At 34.9% G+C, this 26530-nt stretch overlaps 2 protein-coding genes across 16 annotated transcripts in view; one reads left to right on the top strand and one right to left on the bottom strand.

The window, feature by feature from the left end:
• Positions 1–1876: 1876 nt before the first annotated feature.
• On the bottom strand, positions 1877–26385 carry C19H18orf54 (chromosome 19 C18orf54 homolog). Of its 9 annotated transcripts, none has more exons than XM_009192762.3 (10): positions 26317–26385; positions 25415–25605; positions 24425–24551; positions 23416–23744; positions 21837–22625; positions 21371–21521; positions 18444–18546; positions 11523–11654; positions 9750–9820; positions 1877–5723 (listed from the first exon to the last, which is right to left on the bottom strand). In XM_009192762.3, the coding sequence occupies exons 4-10, from the start codon at positions 23696–23698 to the stop codon at positions 5651–5653; spliced, it is 1602 nt and encodes a 533-aa protein (XP_009191026.2). In that variant the 5' UTR covers positions 23699–23744; positions 24425–24551; positions 25415–25605; positions 26317–26385; the 3' UTR covers positions 1877–5650. The 9 variants fall into 9 exon arrangements, with proteins under 9 accessions (XP_009191026.2, XP_021785820.2, XP_017807254.2 ...); XM_021930128.2 differs by having other exon boundaries at positions 25512–25605; XM_017951765.3 differs by having other exon boundaries at positions 26204–26350.
• Positions 26083–26530, top strand: part of STARD6 (StAR related lipid transfer domain containing 6) — a 38442-nt gene continuing 37994 nt past the window's right edge. For 3 of the 7 annotated variants that reach the window (XM_031658841.1, XM_031658839.1, XM_009192772.3), the window contains exon 1: positions 26406–26491. Coding sequence is in view for 2 of the 7 variants with exons in the window: in XM_021930129.2 (XP_021785821.1) it covers positions 26111–26491 (381 nt within the window). In the remaining 5 variants the exon portion in view is untranslated. Of the gene's footprint in view, positions 26492–26530 lie in introns of all 7 variants that reach the window. The other 4 variants (XM_021930129.2, XM_021930130.2, XM_017951768.3 and 1 more) reach the window with 3 other exon arrangements.

Here is a 26530-nt window from a genome sequence, read left to right as displayed (position 1 = left end):
GACAGAGAAATTAGGTTTCAAAAATTATCATACATTTGTTATTAAATTCTCAACTCATTAGTTGTTTTTAAGTTTTCACCTACATTTTAGAATAACCCTACTTGTTCCTGTGAACCAACCAGCAATCTCCAGCTGCAGCTCAGAAAGAACAGAGGAATGGGTAACGTAAAAATCTGGATCAATACTCTAGTTCTGAGCAGTTATCCTGCAAATCCTGCCAGTTGATGGGAATAAATAGGATGCCCATCACTTGGAGGTTTCCTTTATGGGAAAGTAAGACCAAGGGAGCTAACCAAAGCCAAGCACAATGCACCCAAATCTTAGCAGCATAACTATAGCCACCAGTTATCTGGATGTATCACAAGACATCCTTTTCTCTCCCTTGTTGGAGGAGGACTCAACTCCACAGCTTCACCTTAGCATTTGGTTTATAAGAAGTCCATGCAAATCCCCGAGACATATTTCTGTCCCAAACTCAATTCCAAGCTTCAGGTCAAAGCCCTAGGAAGGAAAACTGGATCTGAGGGATCCAGAGGCAGATGATAATGGAAAAGATACAACACAGGTGAAAGTGGCTGATTGCTGTCAATTAAGCCACACTTCCCATTTCATAGATAAAGGCCATGCTAGTATCCATGGCATAAATGAGGTCTCGGGAATTCAAGGCTATGGACAGCAGGGGAAACAACATACGAGGGAAGAGTGGATAATTCCCACCTCCTAGGTACCCTGTTAACATGAGTGAAAGCCGCTTTAACATCCGTGGCGGTACCTGCCAAGGTTGCCGGGACTCAGGGATACAAGGACAAGAGAATGCTCTTCCTTCTCTCTCACGTACCCTGGGTATCTGCTAAAAAGAGAACTAGGGATGCCTGCTCCCCTCTTTGTAGATGGATGGTCTTTCTTCTTCAGTTTGTACCCCTTTCAAATGCATCCTGAACTCCTAGGACTCCTTTGAAAAGAGGCTTTTTCTTTTTCCCTCCTTTGTCCTCTCTTCACAGAGAGGTAATTGTATCTCCAAACTACAAGACACTCCCCTCAGATGCACCCTTCACAGTGGGAAAAGTTAATTTCCCAAACCTTAAACTGTTTGGCTTAGGACTGGGCTCAGGGGAAGGGAATCCAGAAACCCAACATGCTGGTAAAAACATAAAAGTGTTTATTATGTCAGGCTTTTGACCTCTCTATCCCTGTGCAGACTGGTAAAAGGCCTTGGGATCTTTGAGCTGTCCTTACCTCTCCCTTTGTTTCGTTTTGACGTATACTTTTTAATAACCCGGTTTGTCTGTTCTTGCCTTTAGGCCATCAAACTCCAAATGGCCATGCAACCGGGGCCCCTTCTGCTGGGAACCCTAAGACAGGCCTATGAGGAATCTCTGACTGCCGTTTTCCCAAAACAGCACCCCCTGTCAGGAGGAAGCGGTTAAGATGGGTCTTCGTCCTTATCCTTATCCTTCTAACGGCAGTTAGATGTACTTTAGAGGGGAATGAGACAGCCAGGTGGGAAGGGGTCCCCAGAATCCAACTGGCCTGTACACTGAGAGGACTGCACACTGGGGTGGAGCCACAGTTTATTATACGTCTGTCCAAACTCACAGAATGTACATCAAGAGTGAACCCTGACGTGAACTATGGACTCTCGGTGATTATGATGATTCAGTGTGGGTTTATCAATTGTTCACCACTCTGGTGGCAGACAATGAAAAGGGGAGGTCGTGCATATGCAGGAGCAGGAGGTATATGGGAAATCTCTGTGCAGATTATTTTCCTCTTCATTTTGCTGTGAGCCTCAAATTGCTCTTAAAAAGGTTTAAATTTTTCAAAAAGTTATCAAAATGTTTTAAAAAAAGAAATAAAGGATTTCCAGAACCTCAAATAAGAATGTGGTCTCTTTATCTTGAACTTACAACTTTATACAGGAAACCAGGTTTAGAATATCAATCAGTCAATACTTAAAACCACTATGTAAAATACACTTTACTTTTTCTTGATTCTGTAAAGCAGTATAAAAAGTTCTATCATCGCGGAGATAAAACAATCAATCATCTAACATATTTTGATATACATTTCCTTGTCTAGGAATACAACATAGTATAAGAGGTACCATCCAAAATATTAAAATGAAATATAACAGGTAAATAAATGACAGGGGAAGGAAAAAGAAAAGCCAACTTACCACAGTTTGGTGGATAGTTAGAATGTTTAGGGACAAAATAAAATACTTGGTCAGAGCTTTAAAGAAATGTAGCGTAAGCTTTAGATAAAAGAATAAAAATTGAGTATTTCATGCATGAGAAATAATATACACAAAGGTGAGAATACACGTATAAAGTTTGGGGGAATCTGAGTAAAGCAACTGAACTACAGCAAATTTGCTGAAACAAATCATTAAGGTTACAGTGGTGATACACAACAGAGTCTTGCCAAGACCAGTCACTCTGGCTTCTGTGTAAAAGACAAAGACAGGAGAGGTTAAAGGTTGAAATAGCTATTTGAAAATGAATGAACTAGTCCCAGTGAAGGTACTGAAGGGTAGATAAAAGTTGCTACATTGTGAGAAAAACTGTTACACAGAAGGGGCTGATCTAGGGTAAGGACAATGCAGAATACACTGGGAGGATAAAAAGCTAAGTTTTTGTTTTTGTTTTTGGTCCAAAAAAGGAAAACAATCTTAGGGACATATGATTACAAAGAAAAAAAGAAAAAGGAAATGGGAAAATAATAACTTCAAATATCACAGGAAAAATATCTAACAATATGCTCTACAATATGTTCAGGATTAGGCCTCAATTTACTCCAATCGCTGTATGATAGGCACCGCAATCCAACACATTTAATTAGGCATGAAATATCCAGTTCATACATCTAATAGGAAGACACACAGTCTTGCACATTTGAAGAAACTTCAAGTGCTCAGAAATTATCCTCTGTATTGGCCTTTTGCTTCTTCTGTCTCCTTTCATGCTACTTGCCTTTTGACAAGTTCACTTCTGGATAGCACTTCTACCAAAAATGTTCTGAGATATACAGAGCGAAGGGTGGGACAGAAAAAAATGAAACAAAAATTCAAATCTACAAGATCAATTCCAGGTATCTATAACATAGAGATAAACATGGGACCTTGTCATGATTTATCTTCAGGCAACATTTTGGTATAACTACATATAATTTAATAACACATTATATACCATTAAATATTAAAACAATAAACAAAACCCACAATTATAAATTTCAACAAGAAATAACATAACTATAATGACATATACCCAAAACAAACCCAAGAAAACAGTGTTTTTTAATTTGGTCAGAAAACTCTATGAAGCTGAAATTAACTGTGAGAAAAAGCTGAAAGTAGAGTTCTTGATAGTAAAGACAATATATTTCAGTCTTGACCCTTCATACTGGTCACACCATTGTCCCTTGATCTCAAATAGTCTTTTGAAATTAGGCTTTTTTGTTATATTTTTCATACTCAAAGATCTGAAACATCTTATTAAAATTTCTTACTTTTTTCTATTTAACATTTTCTCAACACATCTAAAAGAGAGCAAAAGATAAAAATTTTACATTCACAATGCAATTTTAAAAATTTTATGTTCTCATTTCTTTTAAATTCTCAACTTAGCAGTCTCCACACTATTATCCTGCTCTTTTCCCCTGGAAACCTAAAAAGAATCCTGAGATATTAAAATTGTAATTAAATCTCTTACTTAGAGTATTTCTTGAATGTTTATCACTTAGATTCGTTATTTTTCTTAGTTGACTCTCCTAGAGATTTCTTATAAGAAGGTTGGAATGAATCATTTTGCTAAAATTAATTCCTTTGTTAGGTAAAGGATTAAACCTCTCCATATTTAAAACAAGGGAAAACAATGTTCCTTTGGTAAGTATAATCAAGTTTCTTAAAATACTGGCTATAAGATTTTAGAACAGGCTTATCTCATTTAGTATTGGAGATACAGTTTCATGAATAGGAACACTAACCAAATAGGTGCTTTTCAGTCATTACAATTTCCAGGCATAGTATATATTATGTATGATCAACATATAATATTCAATTAGAAGTTACCACCTGATGCCTTTATCTCCTTGCCTTCTTTAGAACTTGTCTAACAGTGGATTTTTCTAGGCCTAGAATATGACCCACCCAGACCTACCTGATGTTTACCCACCTAAACTCTGCATTTTTAATAGTCAGGCATACTTTAATTTCAAAGTAATTCCTTGTTTGTTTATGCAGGCTATTTTCTATGAAGCAGACTATAATCAGAAAACAGTGTCAGTGGCAAAAACATCTCCACAGAATAAAGAAAACAAATCCATTGGTGATTGCCTCTCAAACTGGTCAGAGCAGCATGGTAAAAAACTCACTGGCAAAAAAACAAACAAACAAACAAACAAAAAAAACCCACAGAGCTCACTGTAGTGTTTGACGTGTCACCTCTAACAAAGATGTTAAATGATGTTTTATTAACTTGGAAAAAATGCTTTGACTCAATGTGCTTAGAAATTCCTATTTGACAATAAATCTACTGAGGAAAAACGCTATCATTTGGGTGAAGTGTTAATCTGTGGTAGTTATATATACACATTCTTTAATGTCATCAGGCTGTAATGTGCTGTATTAGTTATGTTTTATGACTTAATTCTCAGTTGTGTTAATAAAGATGCTTACTACTTATAAGAAGTATCAATAATAAGTGCTTGGTAAAAATTACAGAGCTTTGTTCGGTTCCAGCTAGAGACAAACTTAAGACTAGAGATTGTGTTAAAGAAAATACAACTCTTACAAAATTGCTCTAAAATACAGAGTTGCTTTCTGATTTTCCATATTCATTTTAAGTTTTAATTATCAAATTTCATAAAGCAATTGGCCATTGAGTCATAGTTTTCACCAGTTTGAGCTAACCCCAAAATTAAAATCTGGGAAACAACCTAATATTGAAATATTAAATTCTTAAATATCCCTCCAAAAAAATGTTTGGAAACTGTCAAGCATTATCAATAGTATCTTACACAGAATCAAAGTACTAATTAAATGAGGAGGTTCTCTTGAATGTCACAATACAACATTCCTTTTAACACAGCATCACTCCACTATTAATGCAATTTTCAAATACAATGTATCTTAAATATTAAATTTATGAAAATTTCAAAGTAACAGACTTCTGCATAGATGACATACACAATAACGATTTTGATATTCCTTTAAGCTGTTTAAGTGATGCTAACTATATCTAAAAAAAAGTCTATTTCACATAAAAGATTTTGGATAAAAACCAGTAAGTGTCTTAATGATCCTGAACCAGATAATAAAATGTTGAGGATGCTGAAGAAGGTTAAATCCAGGTAGGCTTCAAGAATAGAAGTCATCCATCTTTAAATATGAGACATTTGCTGGCGAGAAGATGAAAGAAAGACTTTAGGATATATTGTGGATCCTTGCAGTTCACATTCTAGTATGTTGGCACAAAATGAAGACAGGTCCTAAAACCTATGGGTATTTTCAAGTTTAGTGTTTTAGAAATACATAATCCTTGAACCAATCAAAAAATAATGTATGGCTTATATTTACTTTGTCAGTTTAAGTAACAGAAAAAATGCCTATTTGTTCTGTGGTGATATTGTAGCGACAGTTTCATTTTCCTCTTCACATTTTCGGTGACTGTTCTCCATTGGTATCATCAACCAGGTCTCTCAGGCGAGATAAATGGTGCAAAGCCCTTCATTAAAAAGTATAAAACACATTGTAAACCAATTATTAAGAACTGAATAGCCAATGCAGACAGCAAAATAAAATAAAATAAAGTTGATTATTAACTTCAAAATTGGTATGAGAAGTAAATTTATATAAACGTTGAGACTTATTTCTTATAAAACCTTGAGATGTGAGTAACTGAGGGTTAAAATAATTTAAAGTTCTATAAACATTTACTTTAACAATTACATTTTTTGACATTAACTTTTTTTAAGATAGTCTGCCAAGTGCCCTAACAAGAAACAATAGGTATCAGTTGTATCACACTTAACAAATACACTTTTTTCAAGTAATTTTCACTAGAGCTCTGTGAAATGACACCTTTGCTTTTGGTATCCTGTGTATTAGTTAAGAAGTAAAATACAGAAATTATTTTTAACATTTATATTCAAGATAGCTATTTTTTAAACAGCATTTAAGGATTAGTTACAGATCTAAACAAAACTCATTTTTATTGAGTGTAGGAGAAGCTGCTAACTACTCCAACAAGCCTATATAATATGGTGTTATACCAACAACCTAGATTTTTCTCTAAAATAATGCCAAGACTGTATTGCAGGTCTCAGTGGAGAAAACTCAATCATTCCTCAAACCAAGAAAAGAGGCCCTTAACTTTCCAAGCCTTCTCTACTTATATTTTTTCAGTTTTTCTCTCCCCTATCTTTCAGTTCCTGGAGGACCACTCAGAAAACGTCAGTTAATTAGTCATATTTCAGATCTTTGATAAATACAAAAGATATTAAGGAAAAACAAAGTGACAATATAGTAATTAAGATGTGCAGGAAGGGCCAGAAGCAGTGGCTCACACCTGTAATCCATGCACTTTGGGAGACTGGGATGGGCAGATCACCTGAGGTCAGGAGTCTGAGACCAACCTGGCCAACATGGTGAAACCCCATCTCTATTAAAAATACAAAAGACAATTAGCCAGGCGTGGTGGCAGGCGTCTGTAATCCCAGCTACTCAGGAGGCTGACGCAGGAGAATCGCTTGAACCCAGGAGGTGGAGATTGCAGTGAGCCAAGATCGTGCCACTGCACTCCAGCCTCCAGCCTGGGCAACAAAAGCGAAACTCCATCTAAAAAAAAAAAACACAATTAAATGTAAAAAAGAAAAAAAACATAAGCAGTGTAATAACCTCCAATGTCAGTAATTTCCACTTATGGTGAGCAGAAAGGTAATGACTACAACACTCTATTCTATAGTCTCTAACACATAGAAGTTGTTCAATAAATGTATAATAAACTGCATCTTCCACTTTATCCAGGACAAGGAGATGGAAGGAAACTAGTAGCATTAATTACTGCATGTATATCTATTTCCCTGTACTCTATACTTCTTGGACACTTTTACTCAAATGTAATAAGAAGACTCTCAATTCTCCCACCTTTTTTGGCAACTTCAGTTAATTTTTGAGATTCCCACCTTCATTGACTAAGTGACAATAATTCACCCAAAGCTACTAACCAATCAGAGGCAAAATAACTAAAATTTTAAAACATTCGGCTGGAGGTGGTGGCCAGTCCTGTAATCTCAGCACTTTGGGAGGCCGAGGTGGGTGGATCACCCTAGGTCAGAAGTTCAAGACCAGCCTGGCCAACATGGCGAAACCCCATCTCTACTAAAAATACAAAAATTAGCTGGGCGTGGTGGCATGCGCCTGTAATCCCAGCTCCAATGAGTCTTCCTAGAGAGCACATGTTTCCACTTGAAGAATATAAGAAAACTGAGTACTTAAGGGACTAAACAAAGGCCAGACTACTAGCTTACAGTTCCCTATGGGTAATGAAAGATATCTTAAAACTGGTTAGCCACCCAAATTATTATTATTATATTATTATTATTATACTTTAAGTTCTAGGGTACATGTGCACAACGTGCAGGTTTGTTACATATGTACACATGTGCCATGTTGGTGTGCTGCACCCATTAACTCATCATTTACATTAGGTATATCTCCTAATGCTGTCCCTTCCCCCTCCCCCCTCCCCACAACAGGCCCCGGTGTGTGATGTTCCCCTTCCTGTGTCCAAGTGATCTCATTATTCAATTCCCACCTATGAAGCCGCCCAAATTATTAAAAACAAAAACTGTTATTTGAGGAATGTAAAGAGCCATAATAGGACTTTTAGCTTAGGAAAGGCCAATAAAGCCTACAAAGTATAACCAGTAACTTTTGAAAGATTTTGGAAATATTTTAGAAATTTTGAAATACATTTGAAATATCTGAAGTATGAAAAGATGACCATATAGCTAACCAGAATATTTTGCAGCCAGAAAAAGGAATTCTGAGAAAGAATTAAATTTAAATTGTCCTTAAAACAGTTAATCTACAGACTGAAAATAACTTTTCTAAGTGTAAGCTTACTTCATTACAGTACAAACGTCTTACTGATAATACTTCTGAATGTAAAGACAAATTAAGACTGCTCCAATTAATACAACAGAATTAATAACTAAAGGCCATGTAACAAAACATAAAACTTACTCTCTCTAAAAATGAAACTCCATATACAGGTAAGACTTGATTGCTTATAGTAGAAAAAAAGTTACTATTAAAAAAATTCTAGCAAATGGTAAAAGCACTTATAGATCAGTATTGATTTTTGTGGTGATTTAATGACTTGCAATCCAGTGTTTGTTTTCACCAGGAAAAACATCTAGGATATGTACATTACCTCAGAAAACACATTTAGGTCTGTGACAAGTTCAGTATCAATGCTTTAAAGAGCAATGGAAAACGTATGGTCATTCACCTCAAATTTTAAAGCAGAATGAAGTCTTCATACTAGATGATCAACTGAGGCCCTGTACTTAGTCTCAATGAATAATTCATCACTATTATTAATGAAAGGAGTGTTAAAAATACAGACTTTCAAATCAGACTACCTAGTCTGAATCACCCTTCTTCCTCTTACTAGCTATGCAACACTGGACAAGTTACTTTACTACTCCATACCTATTCTCTGATCTGTATTATGAAAATAATAATAGTACTTACCACATAAGGTTGTGAAGATCACATGAATTATATTCAGTAACACTTAGAATACTGACGTTTGGTAAACATTCAATGTTAGCTACTATTATCATTATTCACTGAATTCTATTAGGTATGGAACATTATACCCCAGTACTATGGCAAGCTACAAACAAAGGTGCATTATTTATACCCTAAAGATAATAAATTAAGTAGAGAGAAAAAAATTATCTTACATGATATATTTTAACTATGAAAACTATATACACATTTGTGACAATTAGATTCATAAGTTTACATGTCTAGTGTTTTATTTTTCCACCATTTCCTTAGATCACAGAAGCCTAAGCAAATTCTCAAAGTTTAAAAGGTAGCCACGTGAAACGGTGTGATTAGAGCAGAAACTTTTAATCTCAGTATTTCCTAAGCTCAGTATTCCATCTTCTGACGACACTTTATAGTCACACAAAAACTCCAAAATAAATACCATTCTCTTCTGTCAATATTATGACTATAGAAACAACTTGTATTTTTCTCCATTTTATTATTTAAGATAATGTAACTAAGAAAATTAGACCTATCTTTATATCCAGGTCATTATATCTACTTTAGATTTCTGTAGTGATGTTCCAAATAATGATCCATTTATTATTAAATTTATTCTAGAGAGAATATATGAAAACACATTTCATACAAGTTCCTGTTATAGGATACTCACAAAAATACTATCATAAATTGTTGCTATTACTACTCAAAAATGAGTCATTCATATCCATTATATTTTAGAGGTCTAAGGCTATCTCATTAGGTCCTTAGGACATTTTGAATAGGAAAAAGCACAAGTTTAAAAGAAAACAATGTTTTTTAGTGTAATTAAACAGTGTGCTCCAAGAAGCTTAAATATGCCTACTAGTGCTACTCTTAAAACTACTTATTTCTACCCTGTAACTTTGATTTGAGTCAGAGGAATGGCTAAGATGGATTCGCATCCATATTAGTAAAGAATACTTACTTCTGAAGTGACCTGGTAATAGGAATCATACTTTCCTTCAACTGTAATTTAGAGAAATCATCTTCTGAAACCTATTATTAAAAACACCAAATATTAAAAAATATTAAAAATATTATATAACTATAAAATTAAATGGTATTTACAATGTGATTAAAACATTAAAAAATATTTTCTACATTTCCAAAGAATTCTAATAATTTTCAAAAGAACATTAAATATTTTTATTTTTCATTTATTGTAAAAACATTCCAACTAACAGCCATTTTTCAACTGTCCTAAAGTATACTTCTACACATGTGTCCATTAAAAATCAAGCCTTGGCTTAAAATTATGACTTTACTGAACAGGTTTGTATCTCAATGACGTTTAAAACAAGAGGGGAAAGAAGGATAGATTACATATTAACGTTATGATTATTAGAATGTAAGGACAGAAATTAAGAAATACAACTCAAATGAGCAGACTACGAAGGTTCTCAAAAGCTGATCCACTCATTTGTAATGAAAACTGAATTTCATATATCTACTGAATAACAATAAAACAATGACAATAAAAACAGCCATCATTTATTGAGTATTTACCATGTACCAAGCACTATACTAAGTACTTTATATAGTTTGTCTCAACAAACTATATATATACACATATATCTATATATATATATATATTTTTATATATATATATATCTTCTCAACATCCTCACTGTACAGAAAAAGAAATTGATCAATAAAATAAGCCCAGCATAGAAAGACAGACACTAAATAATAATCTCACTTCTAGGTAGAATCTGGGTGTGGGGACAGGGGAGTTGCAGAGATGTTTGTCAAAGGATACAACATTTCAGTTAGGTGAGAAGAATAAGGTCAAGAGATCTATTCTACAACATGGTGACTAAAATTAAAAACAACATATCGTATACTTGAAAATTACTAATGGAGTAGATTTTACATGTTCCCCACAAAAAGTACGTGAGGTAATTAGCTCCCCTAGCCATTCCATGATGTTTCAAAACATCATGTTGTACATCCAAAAAATATATATATAGTCAATTAAAAATCAATAATTTTTTAAATAGGAAACTGAAACTAAAGAGGTTAAATGATTTGCACAAATATTGCACTTGCTAGTAAGTGACAGAATTATAACTCACTATCACATTTGGGAAAACAGAAACTCTATGTTCTTAAACACTATACCTTTGCGGGAAAAAATTCATCATGTAGAATGGCAGTCCAAAACAGAAACAGATTTTCAAATTCCCGGGAAATACACAAATTGAAAAAATAAAATGGCTTTAAAATAAAACTTGATATGACTGTATTCATAACAGCCAATAAACACACAGCAACAAAATTAAATTTTAAATGACAAAGGTGTGTGGAGGAATCTAATGTTGAAAAAGTTTTCCAGGTCTCCCCGAATATAACTACCAGAAGATGGGCCATATAGATTAATTTTGTAGAGCATTACAAAACAACTCTTAAAACCCTTTGATACTATAGTTGTAACATCATCATAACTAAATAAGATGTTGGATTTATAACCATAAGTTAAATAGAACAATCTGTTTAGAGATAAACACCTACAGAAATCAAACAGAATTAAATGTTGAGTACATTACTTCCTAACAAAAAAGAATACTACTGCCACTTACAACATGTGTATATGGCATGCTTACTAACATGAAACTATAAGTAGGTCTATTAAAAAATGTAGAAAAAAATCTTTATACAAATTCACAAATCTCAATTCATAAATCATGTTTGTGCTTACTTGTTTAATCTCTTCTTTTGGCTCTGTGGTCTTATTTTGATTAAAACGTTCTTGTACTGCTTGAAGGTTAAATAACATTTGTTTCAGGGCTTCAACAGGACCATGATGTTTGCCTCCAGAAAGAGTACAGCTCTAAGGTTAAAACAGATGATAGTATAAGGTTAACCATCCAAACTCAGGGAAAGAAGAGTTTTATTTTGTATTAATTTCCCCTAATAGAAAACCAATGTAAAAATCCAAACAATATATGTCAATATTTTAAAAAATCAAAATTGTAACTCACCACTTCCCTATTCTGAAGCCCCAGGTGAAGTTACTTAGAGACAATCATGATTAACAGTTTGGCATATCCTTTCTAGTCACTGCTTTTTTAAAATAAATAATGCACATTTATATTTATGACAAATTAATTTAGCACATTCAAAATCACAAATTTTAAATGAAATGAAAGGTCTTCAGAGGACAGGTAAGCCAACATGTTCTTTTCAGCTGATCAAGGACCAAAATTTCAAATACAGTATTCTCTGCACACTTTAAAACATGTTTTTATAACAGAATGCTAGCTTTTCACCTCTTCATGGGCCATACATTCCTTCTACCTAAATAACACTCACAGCTCGATTACCACTGACCTTATTTGTGTTCAAAGAATGCAGCAGTGCTTCAGACACATAAGATGGTCAGGATTCTTTTAAGATAATTGGTGAGGGATATTTTAAAATTTCTTTTTAAAAGTCTTATCAGTCTATTAGTTTACATCTTTCAAATGAGTTTCTGTGTCCTAATAGCTATCTACCAAGTAGCAAATAGGACTCTACAGATGTCTGTAATTTAATATATTTTAGCATAGACTGTGCACCATAAGTACTACTTAAACTTCAATTCTATAGAAAGTTGTTGATTAGCATAAGATACTCAAAGTAAGCAGTATGGCTAAAAAGATTTTAACAACATTTCCACAGTTACAGAACAGGATATAAGAAACAGGGAGTGAAAAGGTAAAATGCCATAGCCATTGTGGAAAACAGTACAGGAATTCCACAAGAAATTAAACATAGAATTACTGAATGATCTTGCAATTTCCCTCCTAGGTATATATCCAAAAGAAGTGAAAGCAGGGACTTGGGTAGATATTTGTATACCCATGTTCACAGCAAAATTATTCACAATAGCCAAAAGATGGAGGCAACCCAAGAGTCCAACAACAGGTAAATGAATAAACAAAATGCGGCACATACATAACAATGGAAAATTGTTCAATCTAAAAAAGAAAGGAAATTTTGACAAATGCTACAACATACATGATCCTTAAAGACATTATGCTAATCAAAATAAGCCAGTCACAACAAGATACATATATAATGATTATTCTTATACAAGGTTCCTACAGTACCAAGTCCATAGGGACAGAAAGTAAAAAGCTACTTACCAGGGGCTGGGGAGAGGGGGAAATAGGGAGTTAGAGTTTTAATGAGTACAAAGTTTCAGTTTGAGAAGATAAAGTTCTGGTGATGGACAATGTTGATAGCTACACACAATGTGAAGGTACTTAATGCCACAGAACTGTACACTTAAAAATGATTAAAATGGTAAATTCTATGTTATGTATATTTTACCACAACAATATAAAAACATTAAAAAAAAAAAAAAAAACAAGGTAAAAGGATCCAGTTAGGATATACTCCTACACCCTGGGAGACAGCATCTGAGGCATAATCTCCAAATGTTCTGCATCCAGCCACTATCTTATTTTAGAACTTCGGCTGCCTTATGCCAACCATAATAGTTACAAAAGGCTGCCTCTGGAATTTATGCCTGAGCTGAGTGATTTTCATGCAAAGTAGTGGTCACAGTATCAAAAGAAGACAGAAAACTAGAAAACATACGAACTGTTTGTGCTACTGTTAATGAATGTTTTAAAAATATTGTATGGATAATACAATTTGTTCTGAGACTTGTCATTGACACCTGCTAGTAAATGTCTCTGGGTACGTCTCTGTATATCTCTGACTCTTAGAACCATAGTGACATTTCATACATTCAAAAAACAAATTATTTAAACCAAACAGAACAAGAGGAGAACCCAATATACAGTCATCGCTGGCTTCTTGGGAGACTGTTTCCAGGACCCTGTGTGAATATAAAAGTTCAAGGAAGGCCGGGTGCGGTGGCTCACGCCTGTAATCCCAGCACTTTGGGAGGCCAAGGTGGGCGGATCACGAGGTCAGGAGATCGAGACCATCCTGGCTAACATGGTGAAACCCCATCTCTACTGAAAATACAAAAAAAATTAGCCAGGCGTGGTGGTGGACGCCCATAGTCTCAGCTACTCAGGGGGCTGAGGCAGGAGAATGGCCAGAACCCGGGAAGTGGAGCTTGCAGTGAGCCGAAATCGTGCCACTGCACTCCAGCCTGGGCAGCAGAGTGAGACTCCGTCTCAAAAAAAAAAAAAAAAAAAAAAAAAAGTTCAAGGAAGTTCAAGTCCCTGATTATAAAAGGGCACAGTATTTGTATATAACCTATGCATATCTTCCTGTAAACTTTAAATCATCTCTAGATTGCTTTTAATAAATAATACACAACGTCAACAGTACATAAATACTTGCATACTGTGTTTTAAATTATGTTTTACTGTTGTATTGTTATGTTTATTATTATTCTCCAAATTTTCAATTTGCAGTTGGTTGAATCTATGGATGTGGAACCCACACATACAGAGGACTAACCGTATACAAAGACAAATGAACCAAATAACAGTATTATAAATAAACAGCACAACCACACCAAAGGGAGTTGGGAAGAAAATAATTAACCTAAGTAACTCTGGAAAACAGTATTTTGATATGATGTTATAAGGCTAAAGATCAAAAGAGCAATATTTAGCTGGGTGTGGTGGCTCACGCATGTAATCCCAACACTTTGGGAGGTTGAGGCAGGTGGATCACTTGAGGTCAGGAGTTCAAGACCAGCCTGGCCAATATGGTGAAACCCTGCCTCTACTAAAAATATAAAAATTAGGCGGGTATGGTGGGTGCCTGTAATTCCAGCTACTCGGGAGGCTAAGGCAGGAGAATTGCTTGAACCTGGGAGCAAAGGCTGCAGTGAGCAGAGATTGTGCCACTGTGCTCTAGCCTGGGAGACAGAGTGAGACTCTGTCTCAAAAAAAAAAAAAAAAAAGCAATAGACAAATAATGTAATCTATTTAGTAAATTCGTTAATTACAGGAATATGGGTTAGCAATTCTAAAACTACTTTGCATGTATAATAAGACTGAACAAACAAACTTACTGTAGATAATGAAAGGATTCTCATAGGAGGGGAAAGTTACAAATAGGGAATGGGAAAAGCTAAAACAAACCATGGTATTAGACTGGAATCAGAGGTATCAATACGAACTCATGATTTTATACATATATGTGTTTATTTATAGGTACACACACATATACAAATATATGTACACAGATCAACAGATAAAAAAATGTACATATGTGAGTATGTGTGGGTTGGTAAACTTGTTTCCTAGATCTTCCTGCTGACATAGTTTATAATGAACAACACCCTAGTAGCACTCAGCACAACTAATGCCTAGATCCTAGTTTCTAAATGCCGTTTTCCAACACAAAGAACCATGGGTCCTCAAAGAACTGCTCAAAAAAGAATGGAGACATGTAAAAAGGACACAGGAGCCAACATGAAGGAACTCCTAATGGCCTAACCTGAAACAATTTCAACAACAGCATAACTAATAATACCGTACTCTAAACCAAGAATAAAATAAATTAGTGATTCTGTATAATATAATTTACTAAACAAATATAAAGGAAAAGATAGTTTTTCATTATACAAGGTTTTCAGTTAATATAGAAACAAGACAGGATTCACAAATGGATACTAAAATTAGTAGACGAAAGTTTGAGGAGAAACAGGATATCTGCAAAGTCTCAAAGTTCTTTCTAAGATATTTAATAATTACAAGTAGAATCAGTATCTTTACTAAGGATAAAGATCACCTTAACTAAATGTTCAAACTTAATACAACCAGTTTTTACATATTCTATCTTTATTACATATTACTATTATTGCATTAACTTATCAATACATTAATGATATAAATATATAATAAGCATGATGCAGTGAGAACAGCACATCACTTCTTCAGCATTCTTGCCAAAAATGCATAACCTCATTCTAATCATGAGAAAACTTCAGACAAATCCAAACAGAAAACCTCTACAAAACAAGTGACTGATCCTACAGACCTGCAGATGATCTGGCAAACAAAGAATTCAAAATAGCTGTTCTAAGAAAACACAGCAAACATCAACAAAACACACAGAAAATAATTCAGAAAGATGCACAGATACCAACAAACAAACACAAGAAACATGAAAAACCAAGAAAATATGACACCACCAAAGGAATATAATAACTCTAGTAACAGACTCCAATGAAAAGGAAATCAGCAGATTGGTAGGAAAAGAATTCAAAATCTTTTTTTTTTTTTTTTAAATCAATGATACAAAAAAAACACAGAGAGATAATTTGACCAAATCAGGAAAACGATTCACAATATGAGCAACAAAGTCAACAAACAGAAATCATAAAAAAGAACCAAACAGAAAATATGCAGTGAAGAATTCAATGAATGAAATTTTAAAATACAATAGAGAGCTTAATAGACTTGATCAAATAGACAAGGAATCTCTGAACTTGAGGATAAGTCACTTGAAATTACCCCATCAGAGAAGGAAAAAGAGTAAGAAAGCCTACAAGACTTGAAGGGTACTATAAAATGAACAAATGTCTTACCATGGGAATTCCACAAGGAGAAGGGAAGTCAAAAGGCACAGAAAACCTATTTAATGAAATCATAGCTGAAAATTTCCCACATCTGGGAAGAGATATGGACATTCAAATCCAGTAAGCTCAATGGCCCCCAGTAGATTTAAGCTAAAAACAGCCTCCCAGAGGCACATTATGGTTACACCGCAAAGGCAATTCTAAAAACAGCAAGAGAAAACCATCAAGTCACATGTAAGGAAGTTCCCATTAGACCGACAGTGGATATCTCTGCAGAAACCTTAAAGGCCAGGAGAGGATGGGATGATATATTAAAAGGGTCGAAAAAAATATCACAAGCCAAGATACTATGTCCAGCCAAGCCTTCCTTCAGAAATGAAAGAGAAATAAACTCTTTCTTACGTAACCAAAACCAACAGAATTCACCACTACTAGACCTGCCTTACAAGAAATGCTCAGGGGAATTCTACATCTGGAAGCAAAAAGATAACCACTATCATGAAAACACATGGAAATATAAAACTTACTAGCAGAGTGAAAAGAATAAAACACTACTACAGAAAACCACCAAACCATAATGATAATATGAGGGGAAAAAAGGAAGAAAGAACATATAAAATGACCAGAGTACAGTAAACAAAATGACAGGAATATGTCCTCACTTATCAATATTAACCTTGAATGTGAACAAATTGAATTCCCCAGTTAAAATTTGAAATGGACTTCCTGAGTAGATAAAAATAACATTGTCCAACTATATGTTGCCTACAAGAAACTCCATTCACCTTTAAAGATACACATAGACTTAAAGTGAAAGAATGGAGAAAGATATTCCACACAAGTGGTAACCAAAAGCAAGTAGGAATAGCTTTACTTATATAAGACAAATCAGACTAAGTCAACAATTGTAGAAAGAGACAAAGAAGGTCATTATTATGGTTTAAGATTTCCCATTACAACTTACCTTTAAGAAAGAATCACTTGTGGAATATAAATTAGTATTATCCATTACTGCAGCATTATTCACAATAGTCAGGATACAGACTCAACTTAAGTATCCATCAACAGATAGAAGGGTAAAGAAAATGTGACATATATATACAACAGAATATTGTTCAGCCGGGCCAGGCGCAGCGGCTCAAGCCTGTAAACCCGGCACTTTGGGAGGCCAAGGCGGGCGGATCACAAGGTCAGGAGATCAAGACCATCCTGTGGCTTGTGCAGTGAAACCCGTCTCTACTAAAAATACAAAAAAAAAATCCAGCCAGGCGTGGTGGTGGAAGCCTGTAGTCCCAGCTACTCAGGAGGCTGAAGCAGGAGAATGGCATTAACCGAGGCCGGGGTACAGTGAGCAGTGCACCACTGCTTCTCTCCACCTGGGTGACAGAGCAAGACTCTGTCTCAAAAAAAAAAAAAAAAAAAAAAAAAAAAAATATATATATATATATATATATATATATATAGTTCAGTCTTCAAAAAGAAAGAAATCCTGTCATTCGTGACAAAATGTATCACTCTGGAGGACATTATGTTAGGTAAAATAAGCTAGGAGCAGAAAGATAAATATCATAGTTCCCATTTATATGGGAAAGCTTACTAGCTTATCTCATAGAAGTAAAGAGTAGAACAGTGGTTACTGGAGACTGGGAAAGGTAGGAGGGAGGTAAGGAATAGAGAGAGATTGCTTAAAGGATAAAAAAATTATAGCTAGATAGAAAAAATAAGTCCTAGTGTTCTAAAGCAGTATCAGCTAACTATAACTAACAATAAATTATTATATATTTCCAAATACATTAAAGAGAGGATTTTTGAAAGTTCCCAACACAAAGAAATGATAAATATTTGCGCTGATGGTATGCAAATTACCCTGATTTGATCACTATATATTCATGGTGTATCACATCACCATGTATCCCAGATACGTATGATCATTATGTGTTAATTTTAAAATCTTAAATATTATAAAAAATAATATAATCAATAATTCTGGAAGGAATTATGCGTATTTGAAAGGAGATTTGAGTCTTTTTTACTTTAAATTATCTAAGTAACTTAAAAATTAGTATCTACATATTATTCATAAATTTTTTAATAAGTTTTAAAGCTTTTAATTTCACCTACCTGATTATCATTATTTAGAAAGTCTTCAAGAACCCCTGTAGCACTCTTTGCCCTTGAAGTTTGTTGAGGACTATCATCAGAGTTAACAGGAATAGGAGATTTGCTAAACAGGATTTAAAGGATGCAAGATAGTAATTACGTTCCCAATTTCTAAAAAGTAAACAGTACATGATTTAAGAATTCTCATTTAAATACAAGTAATCACCAAGAAATAATCATCATGGATATGATCCATATTAATGTTGTATGGTAATTCCCTTATCTTCTCCCTAAACTGATACCAGAATCCAACCCCTTCTTATCTCCCTGCTTTTCTTTTCAAGTTTTAAGAAAACACTATGAAGAAACTGAAGATATCAACATTCAGCTAAACAAGGCCTGAACTATAGACTATGCTCCACAAGTTCACCTTGTTTGAAATAAACAGTACATTTTTCCAATTAAACATTGTTACCAGATAATAATCAACAACCCCATGAACTGTTAAAAGTTTTTACTAGAATGGCAGTTAAATGTTCTCCTACTTGAAGGCAACAGAACAGACTTCCCCTTTATAACTGGTATTAACATAAAGGACAGATTATTATGGAAAAAGAATTCTGAAATTAACATTCCTGCATGCAATCTCAGTCCCACTCACTGTATGACCTTAGGTAATTTATCTGAATTTCAGTTTCAACATTTGTAGTCCCATCTATCTCACAGATATATTGCATAAACTGAATTAATTTTCTATGTACCTAGTACATTTAATAAATACCCATTTTTTTCCTGATATTCACGGGGTAGTAGAGGAAAGGGTATCCCCAGCAAAAATAAGAATGTTCCAAGAATCCAATTCTATTAATCACAAAAATGAATTCAACCTATTTCTCTCTTATTCTTACATCACTATAAGGTATGTTTGTAACTCAAGAACTCAGATATCTAAGAATCTTTTTTTAACATTTACACAATGCTGGTGTTTTTCTTAATAAGCATGCTTCTTTATTGACATATTTGATTTCTAATTCACAAGCTCTTTCATACTATCAGGTAGTCCTTTCCCCGATTCTTTACTAACACTTTGTAGATCTGCCCATCTGTTATTAAAAAACATTTACCACACTGTTGAAGACGGGTAAAGAGTACATAGAGGTTCCTTATGTTATTCTACTTTTGTAATTTATTTGAGCTTTTTCATAATAGCTGTTTTAAAAAAGCAATGATCTGATTGTGGTTTTGCTCTACCACTTAAAATACTACCTTGAGTACTCCTATTCCATTTTGTTTTTGATGACAGGTTGATAATAATTTGTCAATCTCAAACTGAGATCTATTCCTTCTCAGCAATTCATCACTAGTTTTATCTACAAACATTCCCATCACAATACAAATTCAGTCTTCCAAATTGAATTGTTATATGCAAGGTACTCAGCCAAACTATTGATAGTATTAATTATACAAGTTAGAAGTTACATTATCAAATTATAAAATACATTAAGTACATTCAAAAATTTTAAGCACCTCTGATACTACTTGCTTGCCCATTTTGGTTCCAATTAAAATCAAAGTATTGCAGCTATGATACTTTATTAATACACAGAACAAGTGATAAAATAAGCAACTAGGAAACAAAAAGGATAAGAGAAGTTAAGAATTACATGAACTCATTATCAACCTAAGTTTAAATATATATATATATCTCAACATATATATGAAATATATGATATATATGTGATATATATGAAATATATATGGAGAAATTAAGCTAAAAGGAGAAAACAAAATATTCTAGATAATCATCATCACTACTAAAATTTATAAGAGAGCTCATTCTAGGTCAGAAACTTTATATTCATTTTCTAGTCAAATTAATCCTCACAATAACCCTGAAGCAGACATTATTTCTCCATCTTTAAAGTTTAGAGAAGTCAAGTAAATTGTACAAGGCCATACAGCAAGAAAATGGCATAGGTAGGCTTCTAAATTGGAATTATAGTCAATGTCTACATTCTGAAAACAATCAACTGAGAATAAAAAAAAAAGAATCCAGGAAGTAATAGACTCTGTCTATAACAGAATGAAAGTTTAGACAACTAAAAATAATAAATTATCAAAGCCTAAGGCATGATATGGGGTTAGCAATAAGGCATTTCTGATAATAAAAAATGTACCATCATTTAAGGAAAACAACAACTAAATGGGAAAGTAAAATGTAAACAATAAGAAATCTGTAACTCTAGGCCGGGCACAGTGGCTCAAGCCTGTAATCCCAGCACTTTGGGAGGCCAAGGCAGGCGGATCACGAGGTCAGGAGTTCAAGACCAGCCTGGCCAACATGGTGAAACCCCGTCTCTACTAAAAATACAAACATTAGCTGGGCATGGTGGTGCAGGCCTGTAATCCCAGCTACTGGGGAGGCTGAGGCAGGACGGCAGGAGAATGGCTTGAACCCAGGAAGCAGAGGTTGCAGTGAGCCGAGATGGTGCCACTGCATTCCAGCCTGGGTGACAGAACAAGACTCCATCTCAAAAAAAAAAAAAAAAAAAGAAAAAGAAATTTGTAACTCCATTATATGGAGAGAATATAGAGGAACAGAGGAAAAGCTTTAAGTCAGAAGAAAATAACAAGAATTTCATAACCCTACTCTGCAAAATAATTGTTTCTGGTTCTAATCCCTTATATTAAGATGCTTATCAATATTTTATAATGAAACAAAATGAACACGTAACAAAGACAGATGTTATATAAAGTACCTAAGGTAATGAAACATCATACCATCTTGTGGTAATAAACGAAAAATGAAATTTAAAGCAAGTAACACAAAGCTATGTTCTATGGAATTACAATATTATTAATCACCATTCATTTAAATATAAATCAGATATTCATATGACATTTTTCATTTGGAAAACTAAACAGTTTTTCCATTGTCACTTACTTACAAAGTAACAGGAATATTTTCCCATGATCTTTCTGCTTCAAGTTTATCTAATGAGCAAGGACTGTCATCCTTTTTCATGGACTTTGGTAATTCTTCAGTACACTGCTCTAGATTTCTCTTGGCCTTCAAGATAAGCAATTCAATTTTGTCACCTAATTGTAAAAGATGACTATTAATCCTTAAAGAAAAAAATTAATGTAAAGCATAGCAAGATCTCACAAAGTCAACAAGAGTTCTGATCATTTGGAATGTACATTCATCTATAACAGCAAATTATGCAAAGAAAAAAATGGGAGAAAAGACATATTCTAGGTACAAAATGCTGTATGTGAAGATTATAAGCATTTTAAAAAGATGTATTACATGAAAACAAAACATAAAAGCTCCCAGATATCACATCAACTTACAGCATTTCTTTTGGTTTAAAAAAAAAGAAAAAGAACTATAAGCTATAAACAAAGTATTACCACTGAATGGCTTTGTGGATTGTCCTGGGAGAAGTGGATTCTCACATTCACATTGACTATGTTCAAAATCACATTTGTATTCATTAACTAATTCTTTATCATCACTCAAGGAATTTGAAAAGTTTGAGGGTTCAAAAGCATATTCAAAACAATCTAATTTATTCATAAGCTGAGAAGTTCCTTGTGCCTGATGACTGTGTCTATGGGAACACTGATGATCTTTAAATATTTGACAAACCCTTTGACTATTTGCATCAGGTAGCAAGTCTTGATTGTGGAGCCAGACTGGGTATTTGAAATCAGGTATACTAGTTATCCCTGAAACATTAAGGTCAGATTTCTGGCTAGTGAGCCACCTTGGATAATTCTTTTCAAGACTGTGTTCTGAACTGTCCTTGAAAGACGATTTCTTGGGAAAAGACAAAGATGATTCAGAAATGCAATTATTAGTCCTATTCATAAGTTTTGGGTTTTTTAGCCTACCACATTGCTTTCCATTTATATTTGTGCATACAACAGGAGTAACAAAGTTATCCTTGCACACGGGAGTGGAGGGTCCTTGAAAATTTGGATTCTTCTCAACGTCCGATGAACCCAGTCTTCCATGGCATTTCTTGTTTTTCTTGTTCGTTCGGTGACTCGGTCCAACATAAGTATAAGAAAATGATCCATCTGCTGGGAGTCTTAATAGATCATCAGTTGTTAGGCTCATGGAGTCTATGTCATTAATAGTCTGTCTTCTACAGGAGATGAAGTTTGAGTGCTTTTTATGATCAAGGTTTTCAAAAGCTGAAAAACAAAGAACAGTTCTGTTTATTACATACAAATATTTTATAATATCCAACAGTAAATGAGAATTAAGAATTTAAGAGTCATTTTGCTGCTTTCCCCTTATCCTCACTAAAGCTTCGATTAAAAGTATAAAAAGGTATAGGTTGATAAAATAGGATGTACTTTTTTTCTCACATGATTCTTCATTCTGTGTTAATTTCTGCATGTTTCTCTCCAACCTCCTGAATTTTCCTGTGTTCTCGAATTTACTGTTTCTTCAACTTTTTTCATCTAGACATATTTGATACACTAATACAATCACAGTAACACTGGTCACTCAATATTGGCTATAGCTTAGAAAAAAATATGCTATTAAACTAGGTGGAAAAATAACTTGTTTCCTCACCTACAAACCCTGCAATGGCATGGATTACACATAGAGAACAGTTCTTCTCATTCTTTTCTTCTGGAATATACTGACCACATACCCCTAAGAACTGAACACAAACTTTTTCTATTCTAGGGTCGTTCTGTAAGTGTTCAGTAAAGTAGTAATTGACTTATCAACAAGTGCATTTTCCAAACCTGTCTTCAAGGAAGCTTTATTATGGACAAACTCTTAACATCTTGTGAATATTACTGTTCCATAGAGAATTATATAATCATTTTATAAAAATACCCAGATCTCAATAAGTTATTTTTACTAAAAAATAACAAAAATAATGTCAAACTTTACAATACTACAGTACATCTCTCAAATGCTTCAAAACATATGAACATAAAGAAAATATAAAAAATAAAAGCATACCATTGTTTGGTTTGTAAATATAGTTGCAGAACTGTGGCATATTAGTAAAATCCTCATCAATGTTAATTTTTCCAGTGCTGGTACCAGGATACATTTGGCTTAGATCAAAATCATCAATATAAGCCTGTAGAGCTTGAGAAGCAGATCTGTACAGCTTATCTTTATAGTGATAAGAGCCATCAGAATTAGAGGAATTACTATCACTCAGGCTGCAGCTTGCCAGCAGCGAAGATACTGAAGATTCTCGAGAACAAAGTCTATGTTTTGTCTTTGATTTTGCCATGGCTTCTTCAAAGTGGATTATTTCTATTCATTTCCCTTAAAAACAACTGTAATACAAAACCAAAATGTTAAGGTGCCAATTAAAATAGTGACCATATACAAACAAAATTACTAAATATGTAAACCTTTCATAATTTTCTTTAAAGAATAAAATCCATTATCTATAACAGACACTCCTTGTTTGGAATTGTAGATTTGTTGTTATCTTTATTATTGTGAATTTCTTAATCAATGATTTAGAAAACATTTTGTGAGTACCTACTACGTGCCTGGAAGTATGTATACAAAAAAAATCTGAGACTATACACGGAAAAGACCAAGGAAAGAGTACTCACTCCTTAAAAAGTACTAAAAACTACTTACGAATAGTCTTTTCCCTTATGGTGATATATTCTATGACATCACAATACGTAAAATTCCCCTATACACAATATTTTTCAAATCATAAGCCTACCACCATGTGCTGCAGATAATAGTGCTCAATAATTTTTTAAAGCCATCAAATGAAGTATTCAAAAGAAGAAGGAACAAAGGAGAATATTTACTTTCAATGTTATAAATGCTAGTACATTTACAACATTTAACTGTAAATAAACTGTAGGTCTTATTCTGGAATGAGCTAGCAATATGCACGTTTCCTAACATAGTTAATAACCATTTCCTGACCTTCGTTTTTTGCTACCACCCTCCCTATTTTCAATTCTTATGTTAAATGGATTCAGCTCACCTCTTTTAAAGGAAGCTTAAATAATGTGAAAATCAACTCAACGTGTTCTTCTTACTGTTTGTCCGTTATTAAAATTGAGGGAATCCCTGTCCACCTCAGTACAGTAATAGGATGTATATTTGAAAACCTACGAAATAACAGAACGAACCGGCACTAATTCAGTCCATGATGACATTCTTTTTAAAATTAAAGCAATTGATTTCCTATACTAAAAAAGTATTGTTGAGGACTTAACATATGCTATGATGTTATAATGTTTAATTTTTGGCTATAATTTTAGAAATATTTAAGTTATAACAACTTGTAATCTTAGTAACTATTAAATTTGGCTTTAAAATATCGAAAGTTTTCTAATTAAATAAGAGACAAAGTAAAACATCATCCTACCACAGCGTTAGAGCATACAATGGCCATTACAAGAGATCTGACCGTGGTCAGTGCAAATGGCAGAACATAAGGAGGTAACAGTTGTTTCGTCTCATTGATTTCTCTGAATGCTGTAATACTGGTATTATCTCTGACGAATGGCTAAACTAAGCCAGCTTCACCTTTTTCGTATCCCTTTCATTTAAATAAGTTTAAATTCACTCAAATAAATTTGTTTGGATAAGCCTGACCAAACGTTTTCCCTCTTTGAATGCCGAACACGCTACTGATTTTATTTTACAAAACCTTAAAAGAGAAAGCTGTTGTATTGGTATCCGTAAGTGGATGATAACATTTACTAGTTATTTCAACACACAGGACAGACAAAAAGAAAATGCACAATTTAAGTTTTATTATGAAAAGTTTTCCAACTTTTCCCCAAAAGTGTATGCAAAAGTAGAATCATTCAATAAACCCCTATGCACTCATTATCCTGCTTCCAACAATCACTGAACAGATCCCAATTGTGGCTGAAGGTGGGTATGGACCCACCCACTTCTTCCCACTTCAGCCACAGGATTATTTTGAATCCCATATATCTCACGCAAATCCCATATATCTTACCATTTCCTCTGTACAGGCTTCAGTTCGAATCTCCAAAAGAAAATCCATCACGCAGAAAAACAGAATTTTAAACTTATTGACAAGAAATTTCAACTACCTTTGATTCAAAAACAGAACGTCCAGTGTCAAATAGCCAATGGGAATATCGCACAGGAAATTAAGAACAACTCTTGGAAATAGCTCTGTGACTCCTAAGTTAGGAAAGGGAACGTTTGTTTACTCAGCAGCAGAAAGCCAGGAACCCACGACTGGTCAGCGAAGGTCGCCCGCACCCCGCGCTGCCCATCTTTCCCCTACCGGGCGCTCTGAATTCCAACTTTTCCAGCCCCAATCAGGCGACACCCTCCCTTTGATGTTCCACCGCCCGGCAGTCACAGACACAGACAAGGTCTTCAAAGAGGTGCTTTTCACTCCGAAACCATTTATTCAGCAACCAGGGCGAGCGCCGCAATGGACTGAAGGAGAAGTGTTCGGAAGCGACAGACCCAGAGCGCAAGCCCCTTCCCGTCGCCGCCTCAGGTCCCCAAACGCCTGTGTCAGGCCCCTCCGCCGCGTACCGCGACCCTGCCTCGTCCGGGGGGCACTCCCCCTACAGTGTTCCTCCTTCCACAGAGACTCCACAAGCGCCCTCCCTCAGGAAACGTCTCCTCCTCTTTCCTCGCCACTCTCCTTTCGCCTTTTCTCGGCTGTCACAGGATGGGACAACCCTCGAAAAGACACCGTCCTTCCCGGCCTAACTCACCTCTAAGGCCCCAAAATAAAAATAAAACAAAACAAAAAAAACCGCACACTTCCACAGCTCTCCGCCGAAAGCTCAGGCCTGTTACCCAACGCGAGACACCGCAAAGCATCCCGAACCCGGACACCGCCCCGCCTCAAGGCTCGCCTCACTCGCAGCTTACTCAGCCGTCACAGCAGAGCTCAACGCCCGCGCTCGCTTTCAAACCGCCCCAACATGGCGCCGGCCTGCGGTGCGCACGCGCGGCAGTGGGGCGCCGGGCGCTAGGGCAGGCGAGGAAGCGGCCAGAGCGGAGAAGAGGATGCTGTGGAGCGTTAGGTCGCGACCCCTGCTGGGAGGTGCTGTTTCTCCCTCCTTTCTGGGGCTGAGAGGGGGCG

Source organism: Papio anubis, chromosome 19 (assembly GCF_008728515.1).
Source record: "Papio anubis isolate 15944 chromosome 19, Panubis1.0, whole genome shotgun sequence".
NCBI lineage: Eukaryota > Metazoa > Chordata > Mammalia > Primates > Cercopithecidae > Papio > Papio anubis.
The sequence above is the reverse complement of the archived record's forward strand: the minus strand, read 5'-3'. Positions and strand labels throughout refer to the sequence as shown.